The 13276-nt window shown below is 38.6% G+C and overlaps 1 protein-coding gene across 1 annotated transcript in view; it reads left to right on the plus strand.

Moving 5' to 3' along the window:
* The window catches only part of ACO1 (aconitase 1), a 67365-nt gene that overhangs the window by 14708 nt on the left and 39381 nt on the right, over positions 1–13276 (plus strand). The window contains exons 2-4 of the mRNA XM_016138508.2: positions 4684–4802; positions 5056–5224; positions 6233–6370. Coding sequence (XP_015993994.2) covers positions 4706–4802; positions 5056–5224; positions 6233–6370 — 404 coding nt within the window. The 5' untranslated portion in view covers positions 4684–4705. The remainder of the gene's footprint in view (positions 1–4683; positions 4803–5055; positions 5225–6232; positions 6371–13276) is intronic.

Below are 13276 nucleotides of genomic sequence, written 5' to 3' on the forward strand. Positions count from 1 at the left end.
GTGAACTAGGTGTAGTGTTTCAGGTACAATGCAAGTGTCTGTTTTTGGATTCCTCTTGTATAAGAGCTGTTCCCGTGTCTGATGTGGTTGTTGCCAGCCCGAGCATTAAGTGTTCAAGAGAGAAAGGTTCTGAATGAGCTCCAACTTCGCTGCTTAAAAAATGTAATTTCTCCTTCTTTCCTTTTATAAAAAAATCTCTCTTCTGTTTTCCTTTTTACCATTTATTTATTTATTTAGTAGAGAATTTTCTATGAGTTTATTTGAGTTCAACAGAGATTACACCTGCAAGCAAGATCTCAACAGACTGAGAAGAATGCTTCCCTTTTTCTTTTTCTCTTTCTTTTCCTTTACCTCTAAGTGATATCATCTCATTCGCTGGAACAGAAAAGGCAGTTATCCAAACATATTTCCATGAATACTAACTTTTCCCCTCCCCAAACAAGAAAAAAAGATAGGGTAACACTCTACCTTTACTCCCAAAATCCACATTGACTCTCTGTTAAATTTGAATGGGGATTAGATGAATCAGAAAAATATAGGAACAAAACAGAGTGAGGGGATGATGGGAGGTAAGAAAAGAAAGGAATTGAAACTGGGTCTGTGCTTTATGTGCATGTGGGAAGTAGGCAGGGCTCCCTGGCCAGTTGGTAGGGTTCCTAGACAAAACCACAGTCATGGGATAATTTTAGAGTTGGCAGGAGCCGTGGTGTTTCTCAGGTCTCGGGGATGGGGCAGTACGAGTCTAGCCAGGGTAAAGCAGACCTAGGAAGCACTCGTGGAGCCTAGGTTCTACTTTGGATGGACCGTTCCCAGGCCAAAGGTCCTTCCCCTCATCTTCTCCTTGGAAAGCCATTGTATTCTGGTGTTCTTGTGGGGTTACGAAGCCTTGGGAACTCCAGTGAGCAGATTTGAGTCAAGGGTGATAGTGCGAGTGGAACTGTGGGGTGGCTCACTGATTTCCGAAGCCCTCCAAGCTCATGTGGAGGGGCTGTTTCTCATCTTCCAAGCAAAGCCAGTTTCTGGATTGCCAGGACGCAGCTGCTGCTCTTTCCACTGACCTGTGGCTCAGTCAAGGGTGGCAGGGACATGTAACAATGCCTAGCTCAGAGGAGGATGCTGGTGACCCCCTGCAAAGGAGTAGAGACAACTCCAGTTTCAAAATTGAGTCATGTGGGAGGATTTCTCAGGGCCATGAGTCACTTCTGGCTTTTTTCAGTTTTGGAGGGGGTGGTTGGTGACCTTCAGCCAGCATCACTTTCAGAATAGGAACTGCTGCACCCAGAGAGGCGGTGTCGGGTAGGTGGAAAGAACCAGAGTTCAAAACCTAGCTCCACATCTTACTAGATATATACCCTTAGGCAGGTTTTTCCACCCCTCTGAGCTACAGTTTCCTCAGCTATAAAATGGGAATAATGATATGCCTTAATTTACAGAGATGTTGCCAGAATTTAAAAAAAAACATATAAAGCACTTGGTGTGTGCTGAGTTATTTGTAAATGATACCACTCTCCTTGACTTATGTAAGTAGAATTTTCTTTATTAATGTAGAGAAACCAGATAATGATCTAGTTGTTAAGGAAAAGGGGAGGCAGACAGTAGAGTACTTCACACAAGCCATCTGCAGGAGTCACATTGTTTACTATATGCATCCTGAAATACCAGCCGGCCTTGTAAGGTGATGGGAATAGCAAGAATTGTATAAGGCTTCCAAAATTATGCCCAGGGCATTTGTAAGCCACAGAGAAGTAAATTGACACATTTTGTCCTCTTTGTCTTATGGCAGATGTGGTACAACATAGCGAATGGTTTGACTATAGAATTTTGGCGAACTTGGGGTCCCTTGCCCCTTTAGGACTTGACACAGAGATAGGGATGGTTCTGAGACTTTTTAAAGATATGAATGACCCTCCCTGCCTGGTTTTACAAGGGTTTTCCACCACTTCCCCTGGATGTGGGGATTCCGACATGACCCACAGCCTCTGTGGAGACACTCTTCTGTTGATCCGTTTTCCAGGTAGACAAAACAACAGTTTTACCATTTTAGTTGCTGCTGTTTGAAGTGGAAAAGTCTGGGGCAGTAGCATCCGTGACAAATCAAAGGGGAAATAGTGTTATTGCCTTTTTAAATTTACATCTTCAGAATTCTAGTCGGAGGAATGAGTAGTCTCATTTTCTGAGCCCACGGATTTGTAAACTTCTGCAGATAAGCTAACCTGTTTCTCACTAAAAGGTGTATTTTTATATGGGTTTTTTTTTCCCTCCTGACTGACTCATTTAATGGAGATGAATAACAAATCTCTTGTATTTGTGGGCCACTTCATCTTAAATGCACTCTCAAAAACTAAAGCCACCGTCCTCCCTTCTAAAGCAGTCCTAACATCCTCAATCCTCCACACACAGAGTTGTTGTATTTCATCTCTCCCCTGGTGATTCCCCATTCACTGTGCAGCCATTTTTTTCTAAATTTTGCCTCTTACATTTTTAATCCATCCATCACTTTTTTCCATTTCAAATGCCACCTTCTCGTTACCTGCCCTGGTTCCCTCTCACCTCCACCCTTTCTGTAGTTTTCTACCTGAATTTTCTCTCTCTGGTCACCCTACTATTCCTCCAAGCCAAGTGCTTTTGCCAGGTTAGGTTGGCACAGGTCACCAGTCAAATAGAGTCCACAGGCAGAAATGAAAAACACATTATCCAAGATGAAGAGTATATTAAAGGGAATCAACAGAATGGATAAAGAGGACTTAACCACCCATGTAGAGGACAAGGAAGACAAGGACACTCAATCAGAACAGCAAGAAAAAAGAAGCCAAGACTATAATAATAATTTAACGACCCTCTGGGACTCTATTAAATATAAAAATATCCATGTCATAGGGGTAACTGAAGCAAAACAAGACATTGAAAAGCTATTTGAAGAAATAATGATGGAAAACTTCCCTCATCTGGTAAAGGAAATAGACATACAACCCCAGGAAGCTCGGAGAGTCCCAAGAAAGAAGAATCCAAAGAGGCCAACACCAAGATACCTCATAATTAAAATGTCAAAGGTTAAATATAAAGAACCTTAAAAGCAGCAAGAAAAAAGCAGGTGGTTATCTACAAGGGAGCACCCAGAAGACTGGCTGCTGGTTTCTCAAAAAAAACTACACAGGACAGAAGGGCTTGGCACAAAATATTCAACATGATGAAAACCCGAGAGCTACAACCAAGAATACTTTATCCAGCAAAGCTATCATTTAGAGTCAAAGGGCAGATAAAGAGCTTCCCAGAAAAAAGTAAGCCAAAGGAATTTATCAACATCAAGCTAATATTACAGGAAATGTTGCAGAGACTTTCTTAAGAGAAAAAAAAACATATCAAAAACAGGAATGAAGAATGGTAGGTAATACATTCCCTTCAACAAGTACCTCAAATGGAAAAGAATTAAGTGCTCCAACCAAAAGATAGAGTTGCTGAATGGATAAGAAAACAAGACCCCTCCATATGCTTCCTATAAGAGACTCACTTCAGATTAAAAGACACACAGAGACTAAAAGGAAGGGGATAGGAAAAGATATTGCCTTGATGGACCTAGATAGAAGTTATTGTGCTGAATGAAATGGGTCAGATAGAGAAGGACAAATACTGCGTGATTTCACATACATGTGGAACCTAAAGAACAAAGTAAACAACAACAACAGCAACAACAAAAGCAGAAATAAACTCACAGATACAGAGAATATTTTGAGGGCTACTAGATGGGAGGGGGGTTTGGAAGACAGTAAATAAAGACAAAGGGATTAAGAAATACAAGTGAGTAGTTGCAGAATAGACATGGAGATATAGAGTGTGGTGTGGGGGAGATTGTTAATAATGTAAATATGTAAGGGGGAAGAAGGGTACTAGATTAGTGGGGTGATCACTTTATGAGTTATGTGGATCTCTGATCACTATGCTGTACAACCGAAACTGGTATATTATTGTATGCTAGCTATAACTGGAAAAAAAAACTAATTGGATTATACAATGAAAATAAAAGCAACTAATTGTCTATTATATTTCAATAAAGCAGGGGACGGGGGAGGGAGGAGTGAGAAGGTGGAGAAGATACCTGAGAAGTCCTTCTCAGAGCCAGGATAGAGGGTCCCCTGGGGAGTTTGGACTTTAATTGCACCACAGCATACCATAAGAATTCCCTGATGTGAAAACACTGTTGCTACCAAATGCAAAAGTGAGTCAGGAAGAGGTCTCGCTAACATGTTTATTTAAAATGCTGCAGTTCAAGTTTTATACAATTGCATAATGTCACCTGCTATGAACTGCTTACCTCCTATCAAGCAAGACATGAGTCCAGCTCAAGAGGTCTGCTCAAATAGTCAAGATTTGCCATGAGACACCTCCTTCATTTCTCGTCTTTTTATTTATCAGTGGAAAGTTATAGAAATAAGACAAAAGAAGTTCAGGATTTTATACTCTCTCGAAAGGTGAATGCTAGCTTTCACAATAGCTTCACAAAGTTTATTTTATTTGCTAAGAATATCATTTTTGTATTATTTAGGCCCCACCTTCCTCCTCCTTTAAAAAAATAAGAGTGATTTCTTAAAGTGAATGTGCACGATAATTGTTAAAGGGAGCAAACACATCAAAATAAATGAGGTCCAGCTTTGAGAGTAAACATTAAATGTTCTTGTTCTTTTTCAGGGACACGTGGCCATCAGGAACCATGAGCAACCCATTTGCACACCTCGCTGAGCCTTTGGATCCTGCACAACCAGGAAAGAAATTTTTCAATTTGAATAAATTGAATGACTCAAGATATGGTAGGTCCCTGGTCCTATGTAAGAATTAACTAATATTTTATTTTTGCCTAGTTTGTGGGTATTTTCTAGTACTGAATGTGTCCCAAACCCATGCAGTATCTTCATATTTTAAACTTTTGAGATTGGTTTATATTTACCCTCTTTCCCTGTTGGAAGAATAGTCTGATGCCTCTTATCAACTTTATGTAGAGCTCTTATAATAAGGCGTCTCATGGTTTCTGTTTGTTTTGTTATGCTTTCTCCTTTATCCTAGGACGCTTGCCATTTTCTATCAGAGTTCTCCTGGAGGCAGCCATTCGAAACTGTGATCAATTTTTGGTGAAGAAAAGTGATATTGAAAATATCCTAAATTGGAATGTCATGCAGCATAAGAACATAGAAGTGCCATTTAAGCCTGCCCGTGTCATCCTGCAGGACTTTACGTGAGCCTAATATGTCACCGAACTCTTTTCTACTCTGCCTTTCTTGTCAGATTTTAAAGAAGCTTTAAAACAAAACAAAAAAAACCCACAGTGACTTTTGAAAATGAAAGGGGTCTCTTAATCCTACAAAGCACGAGATTGTTTCAGGCGAATCAGGTTGTGTAATCACTACACCTTTCCAGTGGCAAAGGTCATTGTCTTTGGTCTTGGGGATCACAGTTCTAAGTATACTAGTGAAAGGCGAAAGAAATAACATAGGGTAGAGCTATCTCAGAATCTTTTCTTCCTCCATGTCCTATCACCCAGGGAGCCAGGTGTCAATCAGCTGCCCTTGAAGTATTGATGTGATGTGTAGTTCACAAGGCCTGACCTGTTGCTCTTCAGCCGCAGTTTGCCTCCTGCTATTCCCAGGAATCTTTGCGCCCCATCAGGCTTCTTTTTTGAGATAATACTACCTTTCCATTTTTAAATAATGTTAACATATTCTTTCTAGAGACCAAATTTAGTTTTTCTAGAGGAAGAGCACCCAAATTTTATACTCTAATGTAATGAAAAGGAAGGATTCACTTATAAATTTGACTCATAGCCTACTTTTCTGAATTTATGCGTTCTTTTAAATCTGGTCTGAAGTTGAAGATGTAACTTATATGTCTTCTCCAGGTCTTTGTCAACTCACCATGTGAATGGAAAATAGTCATGGCACTAAAAGTTTTAGAGTTTTTAAGCACCAGCTTTGCTGGAATTTCTCTGTTTAGACTATATTGATTATTAACTTTAATGTTTTGATAAAATTGCATATAGAGATACCACTGAGTAGTAGCCCGTACTACCTATGTGATTTCTGCTCAAGGAAATGGAGTTAGAAACTTCAGTTTTCTAAGTCCTTCATCATTAGCTTCACTGATGAGACAGTCCCATTGTCAATTTTGTCAATGGAGGCAGAAGCCGAAAAATTCACTTATGTGTGTTTGACAGATTTATTTTCTGTTTAATTCTTTCTTTTCTTAGGGGTGTTCCAGCTGTGGTTGACTTTGCTGCAATGCGTGATGCTGTGAAAAAGTTAGGGGGAGATCCAGAGAAAATAAACCCTGTCTGTCCTGCTGATCTTGTAATTGATCATTCCATCCAGGTTGATTTCAACAGAAGGTAAGAGATTAAAGCGAATACCTGGATTGTATGCTTTGCGCAAAATCATGGCATGCAATTCTTTGTGTGTGTGTGTGTGTGTGTGTGTGTGTGCATGTAATTAAATAAAAGAAGAAAATCTTTAAAAGGTATATTCAGAAAAACTCAAACTTAATATAGATTTTCCAGTGAAAAATTTGGGAGGTGGGGGCAGTGAATTAAAAATTCTTTTTTTCTATTTATTTCTTGGATAGGAGCAACCTACGTTTAAATTTAGCTTGAAGTCTGGGTGAAAAACACATGAATCTCTGTCATTAAAGTTTGTCAGCACAAGTAGGTATTTGACTCTAAGAGAGCTTGGGTTTTTTTTTTTTTTTTTTTAAACCACTGGAGTCATATTTTTTTTTTTTTTTTGATCCCAAATAACTATTTCATCTGGCTATCTCTGACTCTCCATGTGGGTTTCCATAATCTTTTCCTTTGTTTGTTCTTATATTGTTTGGGATATCTGCTTCTCTTTTCCTGCCAGAATCTTACCAATAGCCCTAAAATCTCAGTGGCAGTCAATAATAAGAATTTATTTTTTACACATCTACAAGTTGGTTAGACAGCAGTCCCCAGCATTTTTGGCACCAGGGACCAGTGTCATGAAAGACAGTTTTTCCACAGACTGGGGCGGGATGAGGAGGGGATGGTTTTAGGATGATTCAAGTGCATTACATTTTATTCTGCACTTTATTATTTTTACATTATAATACATAATGAAATAATTACACAACTCCCCATAATGTGGAATCAGTGGGAGCGCTGAGCTTGTTTTCCTGCAGCTACACAGTCCTGCCTGGGAGTGATGGGAGACACTGCCACCCAAAGTGTGTCGCTCATGTCCAGTCTAGTCCATAATCTTGTTTTGGTTGCTGTCACTGCAGAAAAGCCTGCTTCACAGAGATAGGATGTTGGAAATGGAACTTTTCAGTGCTTTTGTGGCATTCTCAGGATATTCTACCCTGACTTTAATCCAGAACATTTGAAGTTGTCTCAAACATACTTTTAAGGCCGCTGTCATTTGCAGTCTCAAGCAGTTGATCCTCTTCTAGCACAGACAAAGTCGATTCACATGGCTTATTTACAAATGGGTCATGGATCCATTCCTTCCCAGTTCGGAGGTCTTTTGTTGTTCAGAAGTAAGGTTTAAACTCTTTAAAGCTGAGATAGGCGATCATGCACCAGCTGGGAGAAAGAAGGCCCTGGCTCAGTCTCTTTCAAAACCTCTGCTAATGTTTGAAACATGTCAAAAGTCCCAATGTTCACTTGTCGCCCCTGTAATTCCAGTTTGGCTTTAAACACATTCACTTTATCTGCCAACTTGAACACAGTTGTCATTCTCCTCTAAAGTGACAGATTGACTTGATTAAGCAGGTTGAATATGTCACACAAGTAAGCAAGTTTTACGACCCATTCTGTGCCACTGAAATGTGCTGCCTGTGATGACTGTTTTTCTCAAAGAAATCTCTAGAGCAACTCTCGTAACTCAAAAACTCTGGCCAGTGATCTGCCTTAGAAAGCCATCTCACTCCTGTGTACAAGAGAAGACAGGTGTGCTTTGTGTCCATCTCCTCATAGAGCTGTGCGAACAGATGTGAGTTAAGGGCATGTACTTTAATGTGGTTGGTCCTTTTAAATCACATCCCACAAAACATTGCTAAGTTCAGATGACATATTTCAGCTAGCCAGCTTTTCTCTATGGATGACACAGTGCATAGACATTCAGAAGCAACCTCTTTGACCCCAGTGGTGAAACCAGGAAGCCGTCCAGTCATGGCAGCCACTACATCTGTGTGTATGCCGACACAGAATGACCAGTTCAGTTTCCCGATATGTAATCGTTCAGAGACTTGAATAGTGCTGCAGCTGTGGTGTTGGTTGGCAGTAAAGGTGCACATAATATATTGTCATGCACAGCCTCCTGAAAAATATATCACACAAAAACTAGCTTTGTTGCCTTGTCGTCAACATCAGTAGACTAGTCACCTGGATTGCATACCACGGCGACTCATTAATCCTCTCTAACAAAGGTGCTTCTAGATCCTCTGCTATTTCATCAATCCGTCTAGTTATGGTGCTAGCCGAAAGAGGAGCACTTACCACCTTTTGAACTGCAGCCTTTCCTAAAACTTCACAGCAAATGTCCTTAGCAGCAGGCAGGGTCAAACTCTTCATTGTAAAGTGTTCCTTAGCTTTAGCCACTAAGAATGATGCTCTCAGTGCAGACATGTTTGATGAGGTGACGGCCTTCACTAATTGCTTCTGTTCTGCGTATTCACATTTTTTTCTTTAAAAAAAACTCTAAAGGCTTGTCTTTTAAAGTAGGGTGCTTAGTCTCCCTGTGGCAAAGCAGTTTTGAAGGTTCCAGGGCTTCGTTGGATAGCTGGTTGGCACATATTATACAAGGTGGGCTTGGAGAATATGAATCACCTGTTACAATGAACCCTTAATTTAAGTAGGAGTGTTAGTATTTTCTTTTTTAAAATGCAGTTTTCTTTTTGTTGGCAGTCTTTTTGTTTAGAGTCTTCTGTTGTCTCATCACTGGGCCTTTCCATCTTTTCAGAGAAGCTCTCCGGTGGTGGTGTTTTTTACTCGTTCTGGCTAAGTTTAGTTTGTAGGCTTACCAAAACTCTGACTAAGTATGCAGTGTGGGAAAGAGGCATTGATGGAAGTAGTAAATAAAATAATGAGCGGGCCACACATAGACTAAATAAGTATTGGATTCTGACTTTAAGCCTGCCACCAGATGCAGCTGTACAACTGAAGTACATCAACTCACTTGCCACTCTGGAGCCTGCCGTCAGATGCAGCTTAATTGTCACTTGCCACTCACTGATAGAGTTTTGATATGAGTCTACAAGCAGTTGATTTATTATGGTCTCTGTGCAGTCAAACCTCTCTGCTAATGTTAATCTGTATTTGCAGCTACTACCTAGTGCTAGCATCACCACCTCAGCTCCACCTCAGATCATCAGGCACTCAATTCTCATTAAGAACCACACAGCTTAGATCCCTCACATGCGCAGTTCACAGTAGGGTTCACACTATGAGAATCTAATGCCTGATGATCCGGGGTGGAGCTGAGGCGGTGATGCTAGTGCTGGGGAGCAGCTGGAAATACAGATGAAGCTTCGCTCCCTCCCCCACCACTCACCTCCTGCTGTGCAGCCTGGTTCCTAGCACACTACGGACTGGTACCAGTCCATGGCCTGGGTGTCGGGGATCCCCTGGGTTAAGAGGTCAGCTGATCCAAGCTGAGCATTGAGGGGCAGCTCTGCTTCATCCAGCCCTGGCTGGGTTGACTGCTTATACTGCACTGCACATCTGCAGGGCAGCTGGGACAGTGCCATTCCATGTCTTTCTTTTGGTGGTCCAGGCTGGAGGAAAAAGCAGTTAATCACAGAGGCTCAAGAGGGCAAGCAGGAACCCACAATATTTTGAGGCCTAGATCAAAACAAGTCACAGTCAAGCCTAAAGTCAAAATGGGGAGAGTATTGGCTTTTGTAGAAGTAACTGCAAGATTATACCACAAGGGATGGCAACCAGGTCCTGCTAGAAGGTTAGGAACTGAACCTAGAAGTATAACTAGATAAAGTATTATCAACTAACCATGAAGAAAGAAATACTTATTCTATATACAGTGCTGGGAAAATTAATTATTTGGTAAAGGGAGCAGTTCATATAAATTGAAACATTAATATTTAAAAAATTAAGTCAAAAAATTTAAAAGAAAGTTTAGGGATATATGTGTCAAATGTCTTGATGAGAGAGACCTTTCTAAAGTTAGAAGCAATGAATGAAAAAAAAAAGTGTGGGAAGGGAATCTATAAATTTAATGACTTCAAAGTTAATAAGAAATAACTTGAAAAATATTTGCAACAAATAGGACAAAAGATTATTATCCTTAATGTAAAAAGTCTATATATTCAATTTAAAAAATAGTAAAACCCAGCAGATACATGGGCAAAGGAAAGTGAATATTTTACAATAAAAGAAAATGTAAATGGTAAACAATATATAAAGAAAGCCTTTTCAACCTTACAAGTCATAAAAAAGTAAATCATTGAGATAGCATTTTCTCATCAATATAATTAAGATTAAAAAATAAACATTATAAAGGTGTCATGAAGGAGACACTTTTATACACTGCTAAAGCACTGTAAATTAGAAATGTCGAAAGCAATATATATTAAGGTGCTTAGAAACTGCGATATTCTTTGTCCTGGAATTTCTACTTCCAAACTTACGCTTAATAGATACATGAAATGCAGAAAAAGCTTAATAAATAAATAGTGTTCATTAAGGTATTATTTCTAATAATGAACACCTAGAAGCATTGTAAATGTCCAACAAAGGAGAATGATTTATTAAAGTATGGTATGTCTTTAAAGTGAATTATTAGGTAACTTTTACAGTTATAATGTGCTACAAAACATGTTTGTGTCAGTTCAATGAGCCAGGTGTAAATTTCAAGTATAGACTGATCTCAGCATGATGAAAAGTTATATAGAGATTAAAAGATTGGAAAGAGAAGGTAGTAAACTGCAGTTATTTCTAGGATTGTAATTGTTCTTTATTTTTACAATAAGCAGCTATTGCTTTAGTATAAAACATCATTTAAGAATACAAAACGAACCATTCATAGGGGAAAAAGGCAACCATTATTTGCTTCCTTGGGGATTTAAGTGGGTTCTATAAAGCCTCAAGAGAAATATAGAAACTGGTCATTCTCAAATTAATGTTGCCAATATCCAAACCGATAAATGCAGGGTAAAGAGAAATCTGCTTTATCTTTAACTGATGGTTCTTGAAACAAAAAGACTGGATACTTGCCAGTTCTTTCCTTTCCTTTGGACTCTAAACCCATCTTTAGGCAACATCCTTTTTTCTTTTTCTTTCTTAAATCGCATGATCTCAATTTAATGTTTTGATTTCGGAAGGAAAAGTTAAATATATATATGTACACACAATGTTATCCTATTTAAGACGATGTTTTCTAAAGTCCTATTTTAGAAATTACAAAAAGTAGCCTCACAGAATCATGGCCAACCTTATCTTTCTTGGGAACTCTCATTGGTGTGGATGAATTTACCTCATTTTTCTGGCTTGGAAAGGGAAAGTACTGGTGAAGACAGGGTTGCGATTCTTCTAATGTCTTAAAGCCTTTGGACTCACAATTCAAAGAGCTCCTGACTATTCAGCAGTTAATTCTGGGTCATCACCAAATTCACGGTGATTCTTTTTCTCTGTAAACTTTGACATTCATCAACTTTGGTTTCAATATTTTATGGACAATTTTCATTTACACTGTAGTACAGAAAACATTATTCTGAAAATAGCAAAGACCAGGGCTGAACTTTGATTTCAAATAGATATTCAAATCTAACAAACACTATTTCTTTTTTTTTAAATTAAGTTTATTGGGGTAACATTGGTTAATACAATTATATAATTTTTAGGTGTACATTATAACTTGACATCTGTATATTTGATTGTATGTTTACCACCCATATATTTGATCCACTTTACCCAATTCACCCTCCTCCTACCCCCCTATATTTGACCCCCTTTACCCCACCTACCTCACCTTCCTCTCCCACCCCCTACCCTCTGGTAACCACTAGTCTATAGTCCATGTCCATGAGTCTCATTTTTGTTAAAAGTGTTTTCATTGATGGTGTTTTGTTTTAATTTCTTAAATTTGGTTTTGCAACTTGACCTCCCTGTCTCTTTCCTCATGTTTGTAAGGAATTAAATTTGATATTTCTCAAACTTTGTGGAACTGTATGCTGTGGGCTTATTTCCAGCTGTTTCCCAAAGTGAAATAGAAAAACTGGGTAAAGAGTGGTAGGTGGTAAATTTTCTCAGTTGAATATTTCTAAGCTCTTTGCGTGGTTTGAATAATATTAATTGGCCTCACACAATCTTTAGGAATTGAGGATCTAACATATTATTGTAATGTTTTACAAAGTTTTTTCAGAAAAAAAAAAAACTCGTTTTAAAAAAATCCCAACAAGTATATTGTAACAATTTCTGACTAGATTTTATGAGTGTGAAAACTATCTCCTTTGTAAATAATATTTGTGAATTTTTAGCGTGCCATTAAATATAATACTCAGAAACGTTGAAGTACATCCAAAAGTATGTACAAATCTGAATTCAAATTATGTGACTCAGGAGAATTTTCCTCTTTAGACTGTCAGGCCATTCACATTCAGAGACCTTTAAAGCTCACTAGACTGGGTGAATTTAAGAAAGTTCTTAGTGGTGCGAAGATCTGAATTCTAGGTTTGTTTATTCATACCAATAACCAGAAATAAGTTAATTGAGCCAAGGTTAGCTTACCTGGTGTTTTGTTTTCATGAGTAAATAGGTTTTTATCTGGAATTAATATATCATAAAACAGCCAAAGCATTTCTGACTTCTTGTCCTGTAAATATGTCATTTATATCAAGCAAATGTTCTCATCATTCTCTGGGGTAATATTCCCCTTCCAACCATGTTTCTGCTGTGAGAGGCTCTGATACCTTTCAGGTGCTGCAGGCAAGGGAATAAAAGTTAACGGGAATTCACAAGTGCTCAGAGTACAGCAGAAGTGATGGGGACACCAGGTCAATGTTTGCAATGACCTGAATGGACCTAGAAGTTATTATGCTGAGTGAAATAAGGGAGGCAGAAAAACGATAAATACCATATGATTTCACTTATATATGGAACACTTAGTAGTAGTATATTGGCTAGGTGGAAAACCAGATGAGAGAAGACGCAATTAGGAGAATCATTTTATAAACTATATAAATGTCTAACCAAGGTACTAAATACTTGAAACTAATAAAAAAAAAAAAACTCCAATTAAAAAAAAGAATAATGTTTCAATATGCT

The sequence above is a fragment of the Rousettus aegyptiacus genome, unplaced genomic scaffold (genome assembly GCF_014176215.1).
Source record: "Rousettus aegyptiacus isolate mRouAeg1 unplaced genomic scaffold, mRouAeg1.p scaffold_m13_p_3, whole genome shotgun sequence".
Taxonomy (NCBI): domain Eukaryota; kingdom Metazoa; phylum Chordata; class Mammalia; order Chiroptera; family Pteropodidae; genus Rousettus; species Rousettus aegyptiacus.